Here is a 26,481-nt window from a genome sequence, read left to right as displayed (position 1 = left end):
TCTTACCTCTGCTTTTTGTCCTCCATGAAAGCTTATTCCATCAGCTATACAAGACTGGAATTCTGCAATAGTATAATATTCAACTTCCACTGATGGTGGCTCAGGAGGCTTAGGTAGTTGAAAGCCCTGTGGCAATAAATAGTGACATAGAGATTAATTAAACATGTCAAAGAACAAGGGAAGAGGACATCTAAAATCAAATTATTAGAAATCTAATAATGGATATAAATTGTGGCTGCTGAAACTCCCTAAGCAAGAAAATCAAAGTGATATCAGTAGTGGCATATCCAATCAAAACCAGAATTGGACCACTCACTGTGGCCAACTCACCCCGGCTGACTCACCCTGGCTGCTCTCTGCAGCCAACTCACTGTGGGACAACTTGCCATGGGACAATTCAATGTGGGATAACTCAAAGGACAAGTAGAATTGCAGCTCACCCCAGCCTTTGGAACCTCTAACCTGAGAAGGTTCAAACCTAAAGCTAGACAAGGCACACTGCAAATTAACTTGTCCCACTCTTGAGTTATTCTGTTGAATCGTCTCGTGGCAAGATGTCCCGTGGCAAGTTGGCCGGGGTGTCCTAGACCCATCTAAAAGTCCTATTGGTCAAAATACCAATATTGGTAGTTGTATAGAAAACACTGAAAAACACTGTATTGAGAAAGGCTATCTTAAATTCTCTTAACTCTGATATGTACTAAATTGCCATACTTTGAATAAAGAACACACAGTATAATCTCCACAAAATTTATGGCTATGAAGCTGGAGCTTCACTTTAGCACTTTGGCTGAAAGATTCAAAATAAGGTTGACTAATACTCTAATAATACTCTTATGTTCTCGTACACCTCATATAAAAACATTAGCAATACCTTAGTGATAAAACTTTATAGAGAACTACCTAACTACCATTATGAATGAATTCAGTCATCCAGATCATAATACTTTCTCTTACAATTTAAAAAAACCTTAACCTAGTGTTTCCCTAATTGCTCAGTGGAGAAACCAAGGGCTGGTTTCCTGTACTTAAGCTCTAAATATTAGGCAACATGTAATACTAAATATTTAGTGATTTAAATATAAAAACAAAATCACTACTCACCAAACTAGATTCTCTTCTTGGAGGAGGTTTCATACGCAGATTTGGAGAACCTTCACAAAAAAGGAATATTTCCAAATTATTGTCAGTAAAATTGTAAGTAAGAGTAAAAAGTGATTTACTAAGATGTTTATTAACTCTAAGTTCAGAGGGGTTTTTTTCCAATCAAAAATATTCTAATAGCCACAGTATTTAAAAAACCTGAGCAGATGAAAAGAATCTGCTCTACAGGACATTCCAGAACAGACCAGAATAATATATTTCTTGTACTGTTTTACTTGGACTTCTAGACCTGAAAAAACAGCTTTTTCAACAATTCTAATATTCTTACATGTTCCAGTAGTTACAGGCAATCCTCATATTTAAGCTTGAATCAGCATGTCAGTATTACTATTTCAAACTTGTAAAGCAAATATGGTTTCACCATTTTAAGTTATCAAACTAATTCTTATATTTTGCATCAAGGAAAATTTCAAAAAATAAATCTGTATGCAACATATTACTTTAATTTAAGAGGCTTATTATAAGAGAGGAATAATCATGATCAGGTTCTCTAACAAGAAGGGAATTACTACCAGATACACTACCAGACGGAAATAACCTTTCCATATGCTACTGGGGATGACAAAGATGGGTACAAAAATGTATAAAAATGTAGGTAGTCTTCAATTTACGACCACAATTGAACCAAAATTGCAGTTGCTAAGCAATGCCATTAAGAGAGTTATCATGTAACCAGGCTAAATTTTATGATCATTTTTACCATTGCTGTGGAAAAATTGCATGGCTTAACACAACTATTAAGTGAATCTGGCTTTCCTAATTGCTTATTGGAAGCTAGTAGAGAAGACTGCCAGTCATAATCACATGTCTGCAAGACACTGCAACCATCAAAATTGCAAGCTGGTTGCCAAATGCCTATATTGTGATCATCTGACCATGGGGCAGTTTTAACTTTGAGGATGGGTCAAACCCACTTTTCCTGAGACAGTCATATCTTTGAACTATCATTAAATGATCGTAATTCTGTACCTCAGGATTCAGATCTGTGGACAAATGTACAGTCTGTTCCAAAAAGACAAAACACTATATCCAAAATCAAATGAATAATGCCTTGTATCTATCTGGACTGAAGTTTGATTTAGTAGTCTCCATTCCATACATATAAAAAGGAAAATGTTTATTAATATAGTGATTACACCATACTTTATAGTTGTTCATGATCTTATGAGCTCCATGCAGCTGTAGAATAATGTCTCAAAATTTAACTTGTGTATCGAATACTGTAAAGTAATGGGTCACTAGTCTCCAAATATCATTTCCAGAATATGGTTATCAAAACAGAAGCAGAATGACTCAAATGCAGTGATTGCAGCTAACCTACCAGAAGTACACAAGCCCAGAAATATGATTGCCAAAATCTGATAATAGTTTTTAATAAATTAAAATGCTGGTATACTACTTCTCCTTGGACAAGCAATTGAAAACCATAAACTAGACTGAAATGGCTACAATAATTTCAATTATTTACTTACTAATTACATTTATATAGCCACCTAGGTCACCCAAGGCAACTCTGGGCAGCACACAACAATAGATAAAAATAATATTAAAATAGCAAATATAAATATAAAATACCATAATAATAATAAATATCCTAAAAATGAAAAAAATATACAGTCCTTTCAGCATACAAATAATCCCAAGACTACTAATATGGATTTCAGCTCTGTTTCAAGTTGTTTCCAATACTGTAGGTTTTGGGGGGATTAGGATTGGGTGGAGATAAAATCATATGGATTGTTTCTGATTTCAGTGTGTGTGTGTACGTGTGCATGCCCCCACATATGTGCAGATTATTCCTCACTGTGGAAAGATGTGCAAAAATCAATAGTCCTGGCAGATGAAAAAGTTGCAGCTTTTTTACTATAGACTTACAGATTACTCTGTTTAGACAACTTTTATATGGAATGGTGCTACCTATTACGTCCATTGTGTCCATTTATTCAAGGATTAGATTCATGGATTGACTATATGGTAAATCTATGTGCTTTGTGCTTATATATACACCTTACATAGAAACAGGCTAGGAAACTGGATATTAAGAAGCAGTATACTGGCTGATCAGAAGGGGCTATTATGAGCCTTTTCAAGAAACAATAATTACTCTTATATACTCAAACCCTTCAGTCTATCGTAGATCTTGGAGGTATTAGATGTAGGATGAATACTGAGGTAGACTGTAGGATGGCAACCTACAGTCCACAGTCTAGGCAGTTTCTTAGCAATAAATCACTTTAGCCTGAAATAACTAATATTTGTGTGTATGTGTATTTGTGTATGTGGTTTTTTTTCATTTGTGCATGGGTGGGTGTATGTGTAGAAGAAAGAGAGCAAAAGCATGCTAGAGAGAGCGAGAGAGCGAGAGAGAGAGCAAGAGAGAGAAAGAGAGAGAGAGAGAGAGAGAGCAAAAGCATGAGTAACTAGCAATTTTAAAGCTACTCTCAAATTCAAGTGTACACAGTTCTAGGGACAAAAAAAAAACGGGCAAAGACTAATGGCTGTTTAAGCATAGAATGAACAACTAATGGCTATTTAATTCATGTAACAGCGTAGGAAAAACAGTTTAGGAAGGTAATCAGTAGTTCTATCACACACTATTGCCAGTCACAGCGTGTAGCTTATTACTGTCTTATCTGAATGTTAAGAACTCTAGAATTTGGATTGTAGCTACAGAATGTTCCAAGGAATGATAAAAGAGAACATTATTGAAGAGCTATAGGATTAAAGCTACAATCTTGCATTAATTTAGCACAGAATTAAACAGGCCTTCTTCTGAGTAATTGCACATTCATATGCAGAACAATATGCATATCTCAGCTTCATATAAACTTGGGATGCAGATTCCCATATAAGGTATATGTAATCTTACACATGCCAAAAAATAATTGCATGCAAAGGACCAGTATTGCCCAAACTAACTCATTTTTGTGTAAATGTTTATAAGATTTTAAACTCATGAAGAAATGAAAAGAACTAAATTAAATTTGAAAAAAATTAACAGCTGAGAAATATCGAAATGGACAGATGTGTTCAGGAAGCAGCAAAATGTTTAAATCGTAAGCCCTCTAACTTCTCAATTTACAGTCCCATTTCATCTGTGTTTCTAAGTCAAGAGCTTTGGGAGCGGGAAAGTTAGAAGATCATTGTGGTCTTACTTATCTGAGCTCTTTGTGGGGCAATCCGTGCTATGGCAGGAGATCCCTGCACCTGCTTTGAAATCTGCTTGTCTTGGGTCATCATGAAATTGCCATTGGAGTCATTGCATAAGATGGGCAAGCTTATTTCTTTCTTGGCAACATGTGATTCCGTCGTTTCAATTTCTGACTGAGTTTCCTTGTCACTGGAAGATTTCTTGTTCAGCAAATTGCTGATCTCCATGATGTTTCCTATAATTTCCACTGGTCCTGTAAGATTCTTTTTCCGAGAGGGAAGCTCATCTTTTGCTTTCTTCAGATATGATGCTGGGGCCCAGCCTTCTTTGTCTAAATATCTGAAAATACCAAAAATGATTGCAGTTTAGCTACTTACACCATTATTACATGATGTGGTGCAGAAACTAAATTAGCATTAATTCATATAGCTATGCACTATAAAGCAGCCTGCTGCTCCTTCCATGTCAGCTCAGGAAATGGCTCTGCAAGTACTCTTCTGGTGGTCCTGTAGGCAACAGAATTCTTGTTAGGATCAAAGCACTCTAGCTGTGACAAAATCAAAGAGGAAGATCCAACCTAGAAACCCCAAACTTCAAGGTGCCATATCTTCCTTGTCTGCACAATTTAAAAACCTCCTGTAATCTGCAACTCTTACACTGCAAAAACATATGGACGACACAACTCGACCAGGGCAAAGCAATAGACGCAATCTACATAGACTTCTGTAAAGCCTTTGATTCAGTGGTACACGACAAACTACTCCTAAAAATAAAATCCTATGGTATCTCTGGACAACTGCATAACTGGATAGAAGCATTCCTGGCAAATAGACAACAAATGGTCAAAATTGGGAGCGTCCTATCAAATTCTGTACCTGTCAATAGTGGTGTTCCCCAAGGCAGTGTTCTAGGACCAACTCTCTTCATACTCTACATAAATGACCTCTGTGATCATATTAAGAGCAATTGCGTTCTTTTCGCTGATGATGTAAAGTTGTTCAATACCACAGACAATACTGCTACCCTACAAAAAGATCTTGACTATGTATCAGAATGGTCAAACAAATGGCAACTTCAAATCTCAACAAATAAATGCTCTGTCTTACATATTGGCAAAAAAAATCAGAAAATAAAATACAAGCTGAATAGTCAAGATCTTGTTGATGACCCAAGCTCTGTAAAGGACCTTGGAATACTCACCTCTAATGATCTAAGTGCTAGAGCACACTGCAACTACATAGCCAAAAAGGCATTAAGAGTTGTTAACCTAATCCTACGTAGCTTTTTCTCTGGTAATATCACACTACTAACCAGAGCATACAAAACATTTGCTAGACCAATACTCGAATACAGTTCATCAGTCTGGAACCCACATTACGTATCTGATATTAGCACAATTGAGAAAGTCCAGAAATATTTCACAAGAAGAGTTCTCCACTCCTCTACTCGTTGTAGAATACCTTATGCCACCAGACTTGAAATTCTAGAACTAGAAAACCTTGAATTATGCCATCTTCGGTCTGATTTAAGCATGGTATATAAAATCATACATTGCAATGTCCTACCTGTCAATGAATACTTCAGCTTCAACCATAACAACACAAGAGCACACAATAGATACAAACTCAAAGTTAACCGCACCAAACTTGATTGCAGGAAATACGACTTCAGCATTAGAGTGGTCAATGTCTGGAATACTCTACCCAACTCTGTAGTTTCTTCCCCAAACCCCAAAAACTTTAACCTTAGACTATCTACTATTGACCTCACCCCTTTCCTAAGAGGTCTGTAGGGGGCTTGCATAAGCGCACCAACGTGCCTACCGTCCCTGTCCTATTGTTTCTCTTATTCTTCTTTTATTTTTCTTATATGTACCCATTTCATGTATTCACAACTATGTATACACTTATACTTATTATCTTGTAAACAATTGGCAAATCAAATAAATAAAAATAAATAAATACATGATGGATGGTAGAGCAATGTCATGCAGTTACTCCCCCAAAGCAGCTTTCTTGATATCTTTCCAATAAATGGCATTGAACACAATCCACCTCCTTTATTAAACATGTGATCTTATTGGACAAATCAGTCATTAGTTTTCATAGCTCTCTTTTTATGGAAAACTTGTGGTATATGTTAATGCAACAATTATTAGCCAATTTTCTGAAAAAGTATAGAAAAGAAGAAAATGAGAGAAAAGAGGATTTTCTTGTTCTGAAAGTAGAATACCATCAAGACTGTAATAAGGTAGAGCAGCAAAAGGGGGATAATTAGGTTTCTATCCAAAAATCCACTGATGTTTTAATGCTCTTTGAAGGTAAAACTCAATATTTGAACTATAATACTAAAGGAAAAGGCGAATGGTCAAAATCGCCTCTGTTTGAGCATTTTCTTTCCCTTTTAAAACATCTGCTTTCCAGCTCCAGAACACTGGAATTATTTCAGAGGGAAGGAAACCAGGAAGGGAGTGGAAGGGGGAGAAAAATGAAAATCAGCATTTTGTATTTATATTTAAGGAGGAGAAGGTTAAGAGTTTAAGGTGGAACTTGCTACACCATTATTTATACTGGTTCCTCCTGTGACACCTAACTCACCATTATAAAAAACTTTCTTACAAGTACTGTTTATAGCAATTACCTACGTAGTTGGCACAAATTCTCCTACGGATCATCAGTTTTCAAAACTACTTACGATGCCACAATGTATGTCCTTTTCTGTGTTGTTTTTATCCCTAGCAACATTTCATGTAATCTTTTATGAATCTTTGTAATTATGTTTAATGGATGAAGGAAAGCACAGCAGATGATTGGAAGGAATACAGAGCCACAAGAAAAGAGAACTAAGAATGCAAGAATTTCAGTATTTCTGACTCTACCTGATGTAAGAAATGTATAATGGATATAATGAAATATTCATATCCTTTGTATTTACATTTGGGTATATCTGACATTTGTTGTTTTGGTACTACTTTTAGAAGGCATCACATTTATAATCTAAATAGAAAACTGCTATCCTTGATTAACCTACAAAAAAATTCTAATTAATACAATTATGACACTAGAGGAAGAAGAGAATAGGAATAATTTAAAGAATCAGTTCTCATTACTGAGCACTAACAAAATGTGAAGCAAAGCACATTCCTCTCAGCTGTTCACCAAGTTTATTATATTTGGGTAGCAATGAAGTCTGAGCTGCTGGTCATATCCATTGCCCTGGGGCAAGCCTCTTTAATTGGCTAACATTATGCAAAGGAAAGAGGTTGGATTAAGAAGACCCTATGGAAATCTAACTTCTACATAAATTAATTCTAGATAGGCTTTTTCTATCCTATTATTACAGTCCAAGACACAAAGTATACATCTTCAAGTCTCGAATAATATGAGCAGTTTCAACAAACCTTTCAAGTTTTGACAGCCAGGACCAATAACAGGTTAACTTAAATCTCAGAAATTGTGTGTGAATAAAAAAATATTTTTGTTATACTATTAAAGTAACTGAAGTGGACTTTAAGCCATAGCAGAGGCAACAAACTTTGGCAGGGTGTTATTTAGGGAATGGCTTATTTAGACTTTCTCCACCTTCCACCCTCAATTTAGTGATTATATAAACGTAACAATCTCTGTTGGAAAAAAGTCTGAATGTAAAATTACCAACATGATACCATTTCATTTCATCATGGGAGTTTTTAATAAAATAGAATAGCAGCAAAAATATTGGTGTTCTCTTTTTCTTTATCTTCTTTGTAAGAACAATATCCTCCTTTAATAACAGTTTCCCGTAAAGGCAACCTCTGCCCTCCACCCCTCAACCACCATACACACACACAAACACAAACACACCAATACACACAGACACACACACACACAGAGGTACCTTGATACTTGATTGCTTTAAAAGTTGTAAAATTTCTTTACTAAAAAAGATGGACAGGGCAAGCTAGAAATTTAATTCATTTTGTACATACAGGATATAGCATTGCAGCTATATTAGTAGCTAAGAGAGCAGGATACAAAATGACATTCTCAAGGTTGGTATAATAAAAAGACAAACATGGCTTATTTTTAGACTGCAATGTGAGCAGAGTGGATGATAATTCTGATTATAATATAGAAGTTCCTATAGTGTAGTCATCTTAAGTGAAAATGCTGAGTACTTTGAAGCTCTGTTAGGTTTAAGATAAAATAAAATTTGCTAGTTCAAAATCAATCTTTAAAAACAAAAAGGGAATTCAAAAGTAAAATCAGGGAGAGTTGGTGACATTGTTTTTCCTCCTGCAAATGCTCCTGCACCCTTGGCTTTGGATTAAAGTCCAGAGAATGATTTAAAGAGAGAAGAATGCAGAGCTGACACAAGGCCAACCATTCTCTGCTCACAGTGTTAAGAGTCTACTCCCACTCTATCAGCTTTCCTTTATTATTGATGGAAAAGTTAGTACTGAAGATGTTAGTGTCACTATGTTTATAGAATATATAGATCTCAGTATGTTTCCATTATTCAAACCATAGGTGTTGTAAGATAGTCAAACTACAAAAGCAAATGACAAACTATGAAACGTATCTATTTTATATACAAAGTAAAATGAACAGAAAATAATCCACAGAACCCGGGGTGGTGGTGAAATGGGTCACCCTGAAGAAAGTTCTGTAATAAAGGCAACCCTTTATTACAGGTCTACTTAAAGTCAGGTATTCAGGCTTCTTAATCAAGTACATTCTTTTTTCCATTTGAATTATAGTGATTTTACTTAATAGTTGAACTGCAAGGCTGCAATCTTTATCATTCTTTGGGAAAAGACCCAGCTAAATTCTGTAGGATACTTCTAAGAAAGGAAAGAAGCAAAAGTATTAGGATCAGTTTGAAACCTGGCTGTTATGGTTAACAATTTTATATTTTTGAGTGTTTTTGATCTTTATTGCATTACCCAGAAAAAGTGTATTGTGCTGAGCACAGCAAACGCCTACGTGGCATTTAATGTATCTAGAACTATGTCATTAAAAATAAGCCCTGGGTTTCTGCATGGAACTAATCATTTAAAGCTACCAGAAGGGAAGTGTTTGAATTACAGCCAAGATTACCTCTTCTTTGCAAAAATTCAACACATATGCTAGCAGATCATGCTGCTCTTTAAAAATCTTCTGTTATAGCTGAATGAAAATTACATACATGTATACACACAAACACAGAGTGCTAAAAGCTTCCCATAGTTTAAAATATTATATTACAAACCTATGGAACACTGCTTTAATTGAAAAAACTAGGAAAGTCCATAGAAATTTTTTTTTTGGAAAACCCACTTAACCACCCATCCTTCTTAAATGCAAGAACAGCTATACTTGGTTTTAATTTGTAAGACAGAAGTCTTCTATTCTCTCCCTAGTGGAAGAAATCTACAAACTGTAAATCTTATTTTACATACATTATCCAATCAGTTTAACTGGCTTTCATAACATTATTAGCATTTCTATATATTTGAAACATTTTTGGATCCTATCTTTGATAGAAATATATAGGATTTTGTTGGAAGCAAAAGGCTTGCACATGCCAAAATGATATTACCTTATGTACCACCATCCTTCCAGGTTCTTTTGAATGACGTCCACAATGACTCCCTTGTCGAAACTAATTTCATCCTTCCCCTGGCTGGTATATGACTGAATTGTGACATATTTCTCTTCTAGCAAAGAGAGAGAAGACAACATCAGTTAAGATCAAACAGCTGTTTTCTCTTCTCTCATTGTGATTTCAAATTATTTTGCAGGCAATTAAAATCCTTGAGCATTGCAGAGGTGGAGTCTTGCTTGTGAGATCACACACCTATTAATTATCATACTGTAAGCATGCCTGTGTCAGCACCATCACCACCGCCCAGCTCTTTTCATGCCAACAAATGAGACAGGGTGTCTAGAGAAGGGGCTCCCCTGCATTATACATATGGTATTAACAAAAATCAAACAAGCTGCCAAAGAAGCAAAGCAGTACTGAAGGAACCTTCTCCAGCTGGCTCCATTTAGCACACACATGATTATAGTAACCCTGCATTACTGGAATCTGTACAGTGAAGCTGGAGCATGACCAAAACTTCTTCAACCCAGAGGAACAGACGGAACTATCCTTTTCACACTCCGACAAACAATATCACGTTTCAGTACAAAGCAGCCACAGTTGGCTTTCGTTGATTAGATCATATTCTGCTTTCCAGGTCATCTCTACTCATAAAAGAAGAGCAAGTGTATCTTTTTAGCCTTTTTAAAAAATAAAAATTGCTAATTCATTGTTAACCGCCTGGATTACTCACTGCAGATAAACACTTGCACCATCAGGAAAACTCATCCCACACTTTAACCGGGTTCACAGGAACACTAATCCTTTTAAGCCAGCACTGGTTATATAGAGGGAAGGATTTTACATCGATAATAAGTTGTGGGCCTGAATTTGAACCTTCCATACAGAAGGCATGTACATTGTCTACCTCTGAGGTATAGTCCTGTTAACCTAGGAATCAACATTGTCTGGTATTTCTTACAGGCCCTGATTTTTAATAAAGTAAGACATGATCCTGTGAATCCAGAAACACTCCTTCTGATATTGTTTCTGGATTATCAGGACAATTTCTGTCCATACTTTAATACTTAAAGTGCAAGATCCTTATTTATTATTTGATACCCTGTTTTCTTCCCAAGGAACTTGAGAATAGCTACATAATATATTTTCCCAATTCTATTGTTCTTATAAGAATTGAGAGAAGAAGAATAAGCCAAGGCTATAGATAACCTGACTGTCTTTACAAATAAGATTTGAAGCAGAACTCTTTCACCTTAACTGGAGATGCACTTAGTTGGTCTGGCAGAAGTGGTTGTCCTTCCCTATTCCATAAACAGCTTTCAAGAGATGCTGCACAAATAGTGGAAAAGAGTAAAGGTGGTATTTAGCAGGTTCTGACCAGTTCTGGAGAACTGGTAGAGGAAATTTTGAGTAGTTTGGAGAACCAGCAAATACCACCTCTGACTGGAGATTTTACAGTATTCTTCCCATGCCATGCACACCAAGCCATGCCCACAGAACTGGTAGTAAAAAAAATGTGAATCCCACCACTGGAAGGGACTCTACTGTATATGATTATTTTTCTCCTAAGACCTCAAAGAGACACATTTGGAGGTCTCCTTTCTTGACAACAATTCTATAAGGAAAGTTGGCTAATCAGCCCAAAGTCGCCTAGCATGTTTTATGACTAAGTAAGGACTTGAACATAGGCATCCTTAGAAATAACTATATCTTGCATTTAAGACTATGTTAGAAGGGAGACCAAGTGACTCAAATCTCTTATCAGAAGAAGCCTAAATTGTGAAAATTGTATACTGGTTTGCTGTTGCCTATTTCTAGAACATGTGTCCTAAAAGAAGTTATAGAAACAAAATATCCCCACATTAATGTAAGTAATGCATCTGGATATGGTTGAACTTTGTCAATAAGGAAAAGTGTAATTGCAGTAGACAAAAGATTTCTTATGTAAAATATTTTTAAAGAAATGAGGGATATTGTTCCAGAGGAAAATAAAGAATTTTAATAGTAGATAGTATGATCTCAACTGGATTATTTGGAACTGCAGACATTTGCACACAACAAATTAAATAGGAGAATCACCCCAAGGGAAAGGGGTTTGCTATTAGAGCCAATAAAGGCGGATAAAAGCGATCTCATAAAAAAAGATCATAAATGGAAGGGATGGGGAAGATTATGAATATCTGGAGTAGATTAGTCTCAGTTGTCTTAAGATTGAAGGATGGTGTGTAGGACATAATTAGATATAGTGTAGTTTGCCAGGAGTCATGAGATTCCGGCCAATTCACATAACTTAAGGGTTTATTGTGGATGCTTAATCCACCAATACTGCTATAAGGATTTCTCATTTTCAGCCATGGAAGTGAAACTGGTTTAACTTCTTTTGTAACTTGCACATCAGCAAATCTGGACTATAGTCAGTAGAATTGGTTGAGCCTAGGTGCTTGGCATAGTTTGAAGAGTCTTGATATTCTTATTGACCAGCTGTGAGGTGTTACATACTGCTAATAAGAGGACAGGAGATAACAGCAATGCAGGCAGATTACTCTTGCTTTACAGACAGTTTTAACATGCTGTTTTCAGCATAGCTTGTGAATCAGCTATTTTCTGTTGCTGGTTAAAAACAAGGAAAACTTGAAAGCCTATGTGAACAGAATCAGTGTTAATTCTTTTCTTTCTGACAATGCTGGCAATGCATTTTAATGAACGGACAACCACGACCCATTAGAATGGCCACTTTTGATTTTATATTACAACGAAGGAACTATAGTTACAAGTCAAGGGTAGGATTCTCCTGGCTCCGAACTGGTTTACTCCAATGAGCATGTGAGTCCACCCACCTGCCCCTATTCTTTCCTGTGCTTACGTCGTTTTGTTAGAGCACAGCTGATTCGCGCAGCAGAACAGTTTGACACGCCTCAGCTGTTATCTTCAGCCGCAGTTGAAGGTAAGTATTAGCGTTTTTAAATGTGGTACATGTGCGCAGAGCATGCATTTGGCGCTCACTTGCTCACTCGCTCACTGAACCGGTTGTTACACTGTTTGAATCACACCCCTGTTACAAGTAGCAAAATAGATAGCATAGCTCTGCCTTTTCAAAATATGTACTGTAAACCTCTCATAAACCTTATAAACCTCTGGCTTTATAAAATTTAGTAAACACATAGGTCTTTCCCATATTTTATTTATTGAATTTAGAAATTACCCATCTCCCTCGCAGAGATGGTATACAAATAAACATAAAATCTATATGTAAATATTATGATAAAATAGTTAAAAACAACAAAACATAAAATAAAAAGGCAAAGCAGGGTTACAGGGCACTATCATCTCTAGATATATTTGGTATGATGATTGACCATACTAACTGGAGATGAAGAAGTGTTATATTCTAATATAATTCATAAGATTCCACTATAAGGGAAACCTGATAGATATTTCAAATGCAGCCAAGTGTTATAAAGATCATTCCTGTACTAGATCATTCCTCATGACACTAGTGCCCATAGTGGAGTAGTATCAATCTGATTTTCAGAAGCAAATGAGTTTATGCAACAAATATAATGATCATATAACTTATATATGTTCCATCCTCTTCAAATGAACTACTGGCATCAGGGCATTAATACTTCATACAGAGTAAACTGTTTTTCATTATACATCTTTTGGTGGAAAAAGGAAAGAAAAATTAATTCAAAACCACTCTTCATGCACAGCCGATTTTGAAAAGTGTGATATAAAACATAAGCACTGTTGATGAATAATGAGGTGTCAGCTTATCTGTCAAGTGCTCATTTAAATAAAAATAAATATAGTTTCCAACAAAGGATTCAGCAGCATTTTAGAGGAGCTACTACAGCTGTTTTAAAGTTCAGAGTAAACCAGTTAAATATTACAATGTTTTATGTGACTTGTGTATAATAACATTTTGCCTGCTTTCTAAGCCTCAGTACTTAAGCATAAGGAATTGTCTGATTTTGTAGAGGATATAGGGGTATATACATCATCTGTCTACTCTATGTTGACAGGGAAAGATTTGAAGAAACGCTTCTATGCTATTCAGCTAAATGGGATACAGTCAGGGATGGGATCCGAGTGGTATAACTACCGGTTCTGTCGCTCTGCGTCGCATGCACAAGTCGCGCGAGTCGTGCGAGTGCAATTTACGATCTGCTGAGCTGCCCAGACAGCTGAGCAGCACTGCGTGCAAGTGCGCAGCAGTTGGAAAAGCCCTTGTTTCCTGCTTTTTCAACTGCAACTGTGTCACGCAAAGCAGCTGCAGTTGAAAAAAGCAGGAAATAAGGGTCAGGTAAGAGCCTGGGCGGGTGGGCCAAAACAGCAGCAGATATAGAACCGGTTCTGTGTCTGCTGCTCTTCAGAACTACCAGTTCTAGAGAGGTGGACAGAACCGGTAGAACCCCACCCTTGGATACAGTGCTATATTAAGTATTCTACCAAACTTCTATTTTTGTAATGCACTATCACACTGAGAAGAGCTGAATGATCTGTGGTCTCTAGACTCAACCTGTGTATCTCCAGATTCTCATATTGTCTGATTATTAGCCTTGGAGATATGGACTTGGAATGTAAGATTTTGAGGGTTAATAAATTTCCCAACTTCTCTTGTCTTGTGCCTAATGGTGCATGTCAAAACTGCAATATTAAAAAAGAGGGAGATACCAGGACCAAAGAGAATAATTTTATATAATTCTTAGCAGACATATTGGAGTGGCCATTTACACCCTTAAATCCAATGTTCTGCTCATAGCAAGACTCCCAAATCAAAGCTTTCCAGCTGTATTGTCTCCACTTAAGCATGTCAGCTGAAGGAGAGACCATTGTCTCTCACTGTGGTTAGTTCCATTGTTCATCTACTGTTAAATGTTTGTTCCCTCTAAAAAACATAATCTACCTTTCTGCAACTTAAATCCATATTTATATGTATTGAACATTTGGACTAGAAAGCAAAAAGGTTCTGATTCTATGTGACATCCTTTCTGCATCTGAATAGTCCTTCCATATTCTTCAATTATCCTCCAGCTGAAATGTATCTTGCACTTTCAATGTCTCTTCCCAAGGCATGGTTTCTAGACATCCAACAGGGCTCTTTTCTGGATCTGTTCCAATTTCTCTACATCTGGTGGATAAAGTCTCTCTGGTTTGCTCTGAGCTGGACTCTATCTAGTCAATTCTATGCAGATGATTCCTACAGAGATGACTGAAATGAATTTTGGGATGAGTTCAAGCCTTTCAGTCCCAAGGAAGTATATAGTTTTTGGAGTTGTAAGTACAATCACTTGGATATTAGATATATTTTTATCAATCAAAAACTAGTATATATACACAGTAAGTTTTATGATAGATACACCCACAGTTGAAATAAATCATATTGCTACAAAAAGCTGACTAAGAGCAAACCTTGTTTTAGAAGAAGATTCAGAGAGTTCAAATAAGGTTTGGGCTTGAAATCAAATATGCAACTGCTAAACAGCTGAAATTTGCCCATCACCAAGTCTGGTTTCTAAAGATTCATTTTCTCTGGAAAAAAGCCATTCAAAATTGAATATGAATTCTGAAACATTTTCTTTGTTTATTTAAGAAAAGGAAAAGCAAGGCAGAAAAAGACTAAAGGATAAGAGGATGAAATGCTTATAAACTGGTGTAAAATATTAAATTTCTATAGATATTAGAGCTTCATTTATGCTATGGTTATGGTGGCTATGGTGTTTTATTTTTAAGCATTCTAATCTGGAACAGGAAGCTATCATTAAAGTTTCTATTTGCAAAATGATTTTGCAGCAAAATTCTATAACATTTCCCAAATTACATCTATTTGATTTCTTGCTGTGATGGAAAAGAAAAGCCCACAAACACACATATGAGATTTAGGCATTGAATTTTGACTATTGGTCTCCTTGTAAAACCTCAAAGCAAGTTGGGATAATCCTACCTCAAGGCTAATCATGAAAAATTATAATATCAAATATATGGAAGTTTGCATTATGGGAAAAAGCAACAAAATATCATTCAGAAGAATGACTGGTTTATTATTCAAAAGAACTAACCAAAGAAGTTTAAGCAATTCTGAATATGACAATGCTTAATTTAATATGTTTACTTTTTTTCCAAATAAAACTAAAGCCAACAATATGGTCTTCATTGTTCTTAGTTATGTGATCTATTTCTGAGAGATTGTGTGTATGTATATAAAATGCTTTTATGAATAATTAATCATATCTTATTTTAAGACAATTTATATTTAAAGGAACGGTGCTTTTAGCTTCTCCCAGGTAGTACTTTTTTCACTTATTTTCAGACATAACTAATTCCTTTTTTGTGTCTAACTTGCCTACTAATGTTTCAGACTATATTAACTATGTACTGTACAGACAGGGAGCTTGCTAAGATCCTCATTAGCTTCTGTGAATTCTCGAACTCTTCTGAATTCTTTGAAATATAAGATTTGCTAAAAACATAAAGATCCAAATAAATTGCTGAAAATCTAAGAAATGTTACTTTCTTTCTTCAAACAAACGTTGGATAAGGTTCCTCACTTCTCTCACTCACTTTTTAAGGTAAGTGAACATCATGTTGATACGCATATTACACTTCTATAATACAGTATTTAGCCTCTTTTAGATTTTCTGAATTTTTGCATATCTTTGCCACTAATGCTAGGTCCCCTTATCACAGTCAAGTTCTTACCAGGCTTCTCATAGGAGCCTGTCATACCCTGCTCACAATAACATTTTGAACTTCTGTGCTTAATTATAGATGCTAAACAGTGTAGAAAAGGTTACAAAACAATTTCTAACACTTTGGGGTTTTTTCACCCATTCACAAATCCTGAAATGGAGAAGGGGTATGACAATAGCGAGTGTCCTTCAAAATGACCATCATATCAAATTTGCTCAAATAGCACAGCATGACATCTCAAAGACAAGACAAGAATATAACTTGCCTTGGCCTCCCATCAGAAAAACACTGGCTCAGAATAGAAAAATAGTGAAGTGGAAGCAGAAGCTCATTAAGAAAACCTGATGCTCGCTTCAAATTTGCCCACAAGTAATTTTCTTCCTATACCACAAACAAACTAACCAATAAATAAATCTACCCTACAGATTGGATATAAGTGTTCAGCAAATCTAGCCATTTCATCTACTCTGATACTTCCTGTTTAAAAAAAGTAATGCTGGATATTGAAGAGCTGAAGCAAGGAAAAGTATCCACTTGTTTAATTTGTGATGCTGTATCAGTAATGGAACATCACTATAGGATCTGAGAATGTGTGGAAAGGTTGGAAGAAAAGGCATGCAGTTTAGAGAAGATCATCTAATTAAGGTTCCTAAGCAAAATGCAATAGTTCAAGTTCTGTTTTTCAAACCACAAAATAGTTCTCCTTAAACACATTTTCCTCTCGGTCAGCAGACTTTTCACTCTAATCATTCTTCTTTCTTTAAATCAGCTCATTTAGGCCAAGTTTCTGTATCTAAGAATTGTTCTTCAATAATGACGTTTTAGAACATTTATGGCCATAACAGATATTCCTCTAATGCAGGGGTGTCAAACTCGTGTCATCACAAACTCGTGTCATCACAGCGTCATCAGGTGATGTATCATGACTTTTCCCCCTTTGCTAAACCAGGCGTGGGTGTGGCCAATGCATGACCCATCTGGCCCATGGGCCATGAGTTTGACAACCCTGGTCAAATGGCATCTTTGTGGGGATGTGTCCTTTTAACAAACACATGTCTTCAAATGGCATTCAATCAGGCTTCAAATACATGCAGTAACTATCATGTCTCTTTCTTAAATGACTGTGGCACAACCAGGGACAACAAATTTAATGATTGTAAAACTTTAGGGATTTTTTTTAACATAAGTCATAATCTTTTCTCAAAAAAAAAGCAAAAGCATTATATGCGAGAAGTTTATTACTGTATTGTTCTAACCATTGCTGATAAATTATAAAAATATAAATTTCATACAATATGTTTACATGTAATGCTAAACATAGAAAGCTGATTTGATTTGTACTGATTCAAGTTATTTAGAAACATTTTGGAATCTAAGATTATTTGATGCAAAAGAGTTTAATCACATAGCATGCAAAAGCTGATTCCAAAGTTTATGTTCAAGACTTTATAGGTTATTTAAGAGACAATCTAAATATCTTTTTAAAATGTTTTTGACATTCTCTTATTCAATCTTTTTCAGGCACTTAAATCTGCCTACTGTCTTACAGGCAAATACAACTTAACTAAATACCAGCACTTCAGAAATTCACATTCAACAATATTTTTAATTTATTAAGTAAATTTTATATATTTATTAAACCAATTTAAATATCAGACAATGTGGAACTATTAGGGGAAATATTCAATAATGTTTGGGAACTCATGAGAGGAAAAAAAATAGCTTTTCTCTACCAGAAAAAGGAGAATTAATAAAAAATAAATCAGTTCTTGATGAACCTAGGGCATTGTTGAGATATAATGCTAAATTGTCACAGACTTTGTTTTTACAGTGTGACACATAGTTTGTTATATACTGTGACTTTTTTCTGTTTTGTGATAGGTTCACATGTTACAATAAGCCATTCTGTGGAGTATATGTGAACTACATTTTGTAGTTCACATATACTCACTTTACAATGTTGCTTTCCCTCTCTTCTCTGGAATTTTTTTAAAAAAGTTAATATAAACTATTAACTGAGGATTTGGAAACATTTTCTTTTTAATCCAAATGCCAAATGTGGTAGTTAACTCATTTTTAAAAACAATTTCAAAGTGAATTCTAGCTTTGTACAAATTTCAGTTCCAAATGGGGAAGAAGAAACTGACTTCCCCAATCAAATTTGTTTCCGTAATTTATCAGACAGGACTTTTCCTTATGAGTAACAGCAATGCTTCTAGGAACAAAACCTGAATTGGAAGAAGGAACTCTTGATGTCTTAGAATATCCCTAGGGAAGCAAGGAAGGTCAAGGAGGCTACAGATCACAGGAAAGATGATTCCTGTTCAGTAAAAGCCTGATCATTCAAACACACCTACATTTTATAATTGTAAAATTGCCTCATACCTCTTGAGAACGTTTCCAAAATGTACATTTAGAAGAAGTCTTAGTGTACTTTTTAACCAAATTTTTAAAAAGTAGAAAAAAGGTAAGTATATCTTTCTGCATGAAGCTAGAATAAACATGCCTTTGAATAAATACAGAAAAAGATTCTCAATGATCCCAGGTTTCACTACCGACTAGACTACCAGAAACAACTGTTTGTAAAACACAAGTGTCTCTAATATCTTTAATCGACTCCTATGTTGAAACGTTATCAGCAGATAACATTACAATACCCTCTATCTTCTCTGCAAACAGACTTCTTTCTGCTGCAGGAAAACAAGGCCCTATCAAAGCTTATGCAGCTGCCAGCCATTCTTAGCAGCATCAGGTAGCAAGAGAAGAAGCAGCAACCAAGCATGTGCATCTTTCAAGGGACCACATCCCAGAAAAATGTTCACCTCGACTCTGCTGCCTGTTGACCATCCCTCCCAGTGTCCATCGCCGGTCCAAGCGTCTCAGGTGAGCCTTGCGTCTCTTAGAAACTATTTTGGAAAAATGGATGAAAACATAAAACAAGGAAAGGAATATAAAATGTGATGGATGGAGAACACAAACTGAACAAAAAACAATGATCATTGCATAGCTTCACCTTGCATTAACAAGAATGTGATGTGATAAATAATGTAATGAGATTACTTTACAACATGTCATTAAGCAAGGACCTCACATGACCATAGCGTTTGACTTCCTGCTGGCTTCCTCATTGACTTTGTTTGTGGGAAGCCCAGAAGAGAATGTCACAAACTGCAATAATGTGACCCTGGAATGTTGCAACAGCTATCTTGTTGTAACTACCATTGTTAGTAGCTGAATGAAAGATTGCTGAATGAATGGTCATTACATGAGGACCTCCTGTAATTCTAAGAGGCTGAACATTTTTGGGTCTCTTGGAAGGAAATCAGCTTTTAAAACAATGAATATCCAAACCGGTTCTTTATTTAGGTTTGAAACGTTTTGAAAAATATTTTTTTAAACCTAGTAAATTGGAAGTTAGGTCCTGGAAACAGGTGACATCATGGGGGTGTGAGCAGGATGAGGAAGGAACACCCCTGATCTATTCCCAAGACAGATAACTAAATTATGTTAGGTAATTATGAAAGAATAGTGTAAATAATCTGAAGAAGACCTGAACCAAGCCAAAGTTTGGAAGAGTTAGCATACACAATTTCTATCTTGAGACCAACTTTCTGATTCTTTAAAAATGACATTTAGAGAGATCCAAGGCAATTATATGTGCTATCAGATATGACAATCTCATCTGTTCAATATGCAGAGACTCACTTGTGTATAAAAAGAAAGAATTCTTTGTGACAGTGTAATTGTTAAAATAGCTGAACACAGAGGACATTTCATTGTTGCTTTTTTTCCAGGAAGCAACATGTTTCTTGCATTTATAACTGAATATTTTGAACTTCAATGTACAAAGAGAAAGAAATAAATCTACCAGTTTTAGTCTTGAGTAAAAAAAATTAAAGAATTCCTGTGAGGAAAAATATGTAACCTGCATTAACAGCTCCAGCTAAATTTGATGTTTATTACTTTATTTTTAATTATTTTTTTTATCCAATTATGTTCCCCCTCCTATTTTCCCCACAACAGCAACCCTGTGAGGTGGGCTGAGTTGAGAGAGATTGATAGGCCCAAAGTCACCCAGATGGCTTCCATGGCAAGGTAGGACTTGAACTCACTGTCTCCCACTTTATAGCCTGGTGCCTTAACACTGGACCAAACTGGCTCTTTGTAGATTACCCATCTACAACTGATTCCTGAATTTCCTAGTCTACTAATCAAACATCATTTTGCCATACTATTGTCTACCATCCAGCATCCTCTAATACCACTGTGTCGGCTGAATCTTTCTACTTGCATAGATTTTTTCTTCAACTGGCCAAAGACCATTGTGCTCTGCTCTCCAAAAGACAAATGCTGATGAATTACAGAAAACTTGCTTTCTGCTCTCCACAACATTTTCACTTCCATTTAAACATAGCTGGCTTGAAATTGGAGTATGAAGTATGGACTATTAGCTACCTATACTCCATTATTTTGCTGTAGCAATATATTTTGGTTTTTTATCTCTAGGCATAGTTAAGTGGAATATAATCAGACTGTCACTGTACTGGGATCATTAATAAAACTTAATGACAAGTGTCCTCTGTACACAGTTATTCAGGATTTAAATGATGAACAACTTATATAGGAATGCAATAATGAGAAGAATATACGCTAAAATGGAGCAAATACATGGGAATAAGTGGATTCAGTTAGCACCATCCAAAGGAGGTTAGCTAAAAGCACTTTTGGGAGAATGGGTATTTGCCAGATCAGACAAAAATGCATGTGATATAGAACAAAAGTACAATAACCTTTACATGGCAATATCTGCATATGATTAAGCATCTATTTCATTTTTAAAATATTTTAAAATTGAGAATTTTAAAGACATTACACATAGACTCCCCCAACTACAAGAAATTAAAGAGAAAATTGGAATAAGAAGTTACTGTATCCTCTCTTGCCAATTAATAGGCATATATTACCAATATACATCACTGTTATAATTATTCCAGCTAACTGCTAGAAGTTTTGCATTATTATCATACAGAATATTTATGTTGAATACTTTTATTACACTTTCTAATTTTTCTGTATAATTGAAAAAAAGAATATTTCTTATATTCCTTATGGGTTCCATTCTTATAATCAAGAAGCTCTGGATCACAGGAATAATTTTTTTTTACACTTCCTTGGTTCTCCATTTTTTTCATCTGCACTATATTTGAATATAGAAAAGTACCTGTAAATGCATCAGGTTTTCTTACCTTCTCCTCTTTTGGACATGTTAATTTCAGAATCATCTCTAATTCCGCTTTGGGATTCCAAATAAGTTGCAGGGACCCAGCCTTGCTCTTCTGAAGTACTTACAAACCACCAACCTGTAAGGATACAGCAAAATTGTTGTTATAGACAAGCAAGTGCTTAGAAACCGTCATGGGCTAAAACTAATAATAGAGGAAAATATAGAAGCCAAATAGCTGTCATAGAGCCTGCTGCAAACTATTTTTGTGTATTCACTTTTAAGGATTTACAGAGAGATTTTTTTTTAAAAAGGTGGGTGGTGTTTGTTCCTCTCCAGAAGTATTGCTGGAAGCCTTCCTGAGATTCCTTGCTGGCATCACTTGAGACTTTCAAGAAGAGATTGGACTGCCATTTGTCAGAAATGGTGTAGGGTCTCCCACTTGGACTAGATGACCTACAAGGTCCAACTCTGATTATCTGTTATCTGTTATCATATGAAGGGTTGGAGAAATTGTGTTTGAGACAAACTGTTAATCTGGAATTCAAATATTTAATAGACATATGAGGAGGAGAAGGGAATCTGGAAAGTGACAGCTTGCCTTTAGCTATGTGACAAATTTATAATTGAATATTTTCTATAGCTCACATGCTGCAGCTGAGAAGGAGAGAGAATACGTTGCCAGGAATGAATATAGCAGAATCCATACACATTTTTCCATATTAAGCTGCTATATGCATGTTGAGAAATCAGTTTAGCCCAAATTAATTGTATCTGTGAATGTTTAAATACTGTTGAAGTGCTTGAAAGTTCAAATACATAGGTTCAAGTACATAAGGAAGGCTGAGCACCAAGGAATTGAGGCCTTTGAACTATGGTGCTGGAGAAGACCCCTGTGAGTCCCTTGGACTGTAAGGTGATCAAACCGGTCAGTCCTAGAGGAGATCAACCCTGCCTGCTCTTTAGAAGGCCAGATCCTGAAAATGAAACTCAAATACTTTGGCCACCTAATGAGAAGGAAGGACTCACTGGAGAAGAGCCTAATGCTGGGAAAGATTGAAGGCAAAAGAAGAACGGGACAGTATAGAATGAGGTGGCTGGATGGAGTCACTGAAGTAGTAGTCAGTGTGAGCTTAAATGGACTCCAGGGGATGGTTGAAGACAGGAAGGCCTGGAGGAATGTTGTCCATGGGGTCGTGATGGGTCAGACAGGACTTTGCGACTAACAACAACACATAAATAAAATGGAGATGAAGGTACTCTATACTATTTACTAAGTGTTATTTTGATATTCTGTATTTCATGGAATTCAGAACTACCAGGAGACTGTGAATTCTAGTCCCATCTTAGGCACAAAATCAGCTGGGTGACTTTGGGCTTGTCACAATCTCTCAACCTTAGGAAAAAGGCAATGACATTTCCGAAAATCTTGCAAAGAAAACTGCAGGGACTAGTCCAGTCAGTCGCTAGGAGTCAAGACTGATTCAAGACATATATGCACACACACACACACACACACACACACACGAGAGGTGGTATTCAGCAGGTTCTGACCAGTTCTGGAGAACCAGTAGCGGAAATTTTGAGTGGTTTGGAGAACCGGCAAATACCACCTCTGACTGAAAATTTTACAGTATCCTTCCCCTGCCACGCCCATCAACCCACGCCCACAGAACCAGTAGTAAAAAAAATTGAATCCCATCACTGACACACACATAAAACAAATTTTGTGGAATTAGATATTTTTCCATTCCTAAAAGTAGATGCTTATTCTCTAAAATGAACTAATATTTATCTAGGAAACTGATTTCCACTTTAGCTGACTAAAATCGATTCAAATGCAATTTATTCTTACACTCCAGTGTTAAAAGCAGTTTTTAACTTTTGGCAGATTCTTTCTGCTTCATTCACCATTAAATATAAAGAAAAGTGGTATTGAGAAGTAAAATATATCATTTCATTACTTTGTTTTATATATATATTGATCAGTAATTTGTGAACTGGGAATTGGACAGTATTTGCTGTTACAGTTATTCAGTTGAGAGATGAGGAATAATATGGACCTTCTCTTTTAAAATTCCCTCCTTTCACAAACACATCTCCCAATGGTAGCTCTTTATGATTATGGGCCAAGACCATCCAATTTCAAATTAAGTCTTAGAAATGAATGCAAAGATCTATTATTTATTATCTGATTTATCTTCCACCTTTTCGTCTAGGAATAGAAACAATTTGCCCATAAATGAAGAGAAGCAGTTGGGACATAGTTGGAAAACAAGGCCTGGATAATTGTGAGAAATACTTCATGTATCTTCTTTCATTGTATGTAGTGGTCCCTATAATAAATACATGGTGTGAGGAGGAGAAAAAGTTGGTTCTGCAGATAAACAGCAATGCTTATTCAAAAACATTTGGATATAGTCAGAAGCAAACAATTATTTAACTTAATAATTTCGCCTGTAGATTCACTACCTGACTGATTTTGGCACTACTGTGCTTTAGCATTCCTTCACTATGAAACTCAGAGAATAGTTTCCAGCTGGTACAAATAAAATGCAGAGCATAAGAATGCATGCCTTTAAATTTATAATAATTTGCTACATCTGTCTGATTATCAGCATTTTTAATCCATTTTTTCTGCTTGCAACACATTTGAGTTTGGACTGTTTTGGCTCTACACTGTATTCTATGCCCCACTGCTACACTGAGTGACTCCACCTTCACTCCTACTTATCAGCTCTATTCCTCCCCCCCCCCCCAGTTAGACAGATCCTACGGTTTTCCATTTTATTTCTAAGGCTTTCCATTTCTTTCCTCTCCCTAGAGATCAGCAGAATAAACTTTTTGTTAAGACAAAGAAAACTATTTGTATAAGGTGCCATCAATAAATGTCGGAGTAACATCAAGACTCTCTGACATTGCAGGTAAGGAAGTCATTGTTGAAATCGCAGGAGTAACAAAAAAACAGACTGTGGTCTCTTAAATCTAAGAGAGGCCTTGCACTCTGAGATTGTCTACCTCTAACCATTTTGAAAAGAACTGGATATATGAGATCTATCTTGGAGTTTAGCCAGAATGATTTCTGAAACTATTTCTAATATCCCTGTTATAAAAACACTGAAATAATGCATGTAGATATCTTTGTGTCCCCCTGCCTCTTCATTATTTTTCCATTGTTGCCATACTTTTTAAAATCATAAGCATAGTTATATTGGTTTTTATTTGTATTAGTCAAATGTACATCACTTTTTATCCTGCTACCCGTTATCATCTGCAGGCTAATTTTTCAAGTTCTTAAGTCCTCAAATTTGCAATTGTGAGAATATATGTGCCTCAATATTCAGCACTACGGGTTTCCAAATCACCTATAATATATGACATTATTATTAAATTCAATTTCACACTTCTCAATTGTTCAAAAAGAATAAAAACAAACACTACATATTATACCATAACCACTTCCCCAAGAAGCAAAGTTTTCCAAAACTTAATCTGTTTTTCTCAGTTGTAGAATTTAAATTTAATTAAATTGTTACACAATAGGGAAGAGATTCTGTCAATATGATATTCACCCATGGTAGCTGTCTATACAAAATAACACTAAGAAGGTAATTGACATAGCTACTTCATTTCAAAACAGTTTCACATAGTTTGCTGCTCAAAATGAGGATTTTTTTAGTGATACAAAAGGACAAGAGGTACAGTGAGTTGAACATACATTTGTAATTATAACACAGAAATAAATAGACCAGAAGCTGATGTACATCTGATCCTAATTAGATGGAAATGGTCCTATGAATTATTCTTCATAAGCAAATGTTGGATGAGTGAAGTCTGTGCTATAGTTAGCAACTGAAAACCCATAAACTTCAAGTCTTTAATTTTATTCCACATTTTGTTTTTTTATATATTTCTCAAATGCACTAAACGAAAAAAGCTAAAAGCCAGTTTCAACTCATATCAAAACCATACTGATTTTCAGAAAAGCAGAGCACTCTTGGGAGACAAAATATTTCTGACCTATAGGAAAAATCCTTTCCTTTCCACCCTATTGTAAGACTACTTTGGAAGTCCAGAGGAAAGGAAAGAGAAAAGAATTAGTAATCTTCATGATTTAGAACTCAGTAACAAAGTCAGTCTCTAACGATATGCAATTACACTGGGATTACATTCACATATAGCAGCAAGTTCTGTGCAATCTTGCTTTACTCCAACAGCTTTTTCTGTTGTGATGATACCCTTTGAATTTCTGCTTCTTGATATGACAACTGGACTGTGGGTCTTGGACTCATTCAGCCACACAACTGCAGATACAAACTTGCTAACAGACATATCAGTATTACTAAAATTTTCCTCATCCAAATTAGAATGATGTCAAGAAATAATCATGAGGCTGATTAAAAGAAAGCATAATTGGGATTTGGAATAAACCTTAGGATGAATTATCTTAGAACTTCATCAAGTGGTTGGCCATAGAAATCAAGGCAGAAAGATCTAATTTACATTAGTACAAGGAGAACATCTAGACACGCTTTTTAAAAGCAGCACATAATTAAAAGGATTAATGCTAAAGTGGGGAACTTGATAGGTCTATGTCCAAACAGAATATTATTAGCATTTACAACTTCAGGAAGTATATTGAAGTCAGATTTCTTATCAAATAAACTCAAAAGAATTACTTTTAAAA

General features: G+C 35.7%; 1 protein-coding gene across 10 annotated transcripts in view; it reads right to left on the bottom strand.

The window, feature by feature from the left end:
* Window positions 1-26,481, bottom strand: part of SH3PXD2A (SH3 and PX domains 2A) — a 224,445-nt gene that overhangs the window by 4,556 nt on the left and 193,408 nt on the right. For all 10 annotated transcript variants that reach the window (XM_026663980.2, XM_026663907.2, XM_087964605.1 and 7 more), the window contains 6 exons: window positions 21,820-21,933; window positions 19,396-19,479; window positions 9,875-9,992; window positions 4,320-4,654; window positions 1,105-1,154; window positions 7-126 (listed from right to left, as the gene is read on the bottom strand). In XM_026663980.2, coding sequence (XP_026519765.2) covers window positions 7-126; window positions 1,105-1,154; window positions 4,320-4,654; window positions 9,875-9,992; window positions 19,396-19,479; window positions 21,820-21,933 — 821 coding nt within the window. The remainder of the gene's footprint in view (window positions 1-6; window positions 127-1,104; window positions 1,155-4,319; window positions 4,655-9,874; window positions 9,993-19,395; window positions 19,480-21,819; window positions 21,934-26,481) is intronic.

The sequence above is a fragment of the Notechis scutatus genome, chromosome 4, assembly GCF_049901735.1.
Source record: "Notechis scutatus isolate UNSWTSFEM ecotype Mainland chromosome 4, rNotScu1.2, whole genome shotgun sequence".
Taxonomy (NCBI): Eukaryota; Metazoa; Chordata; class Lepidosauria; order Squamata; family Elapidae; genus Notechis; species Notechis scutatus.
This window is presented reverse-complemented; position numbering and strand designations above follow the sequence as displayed.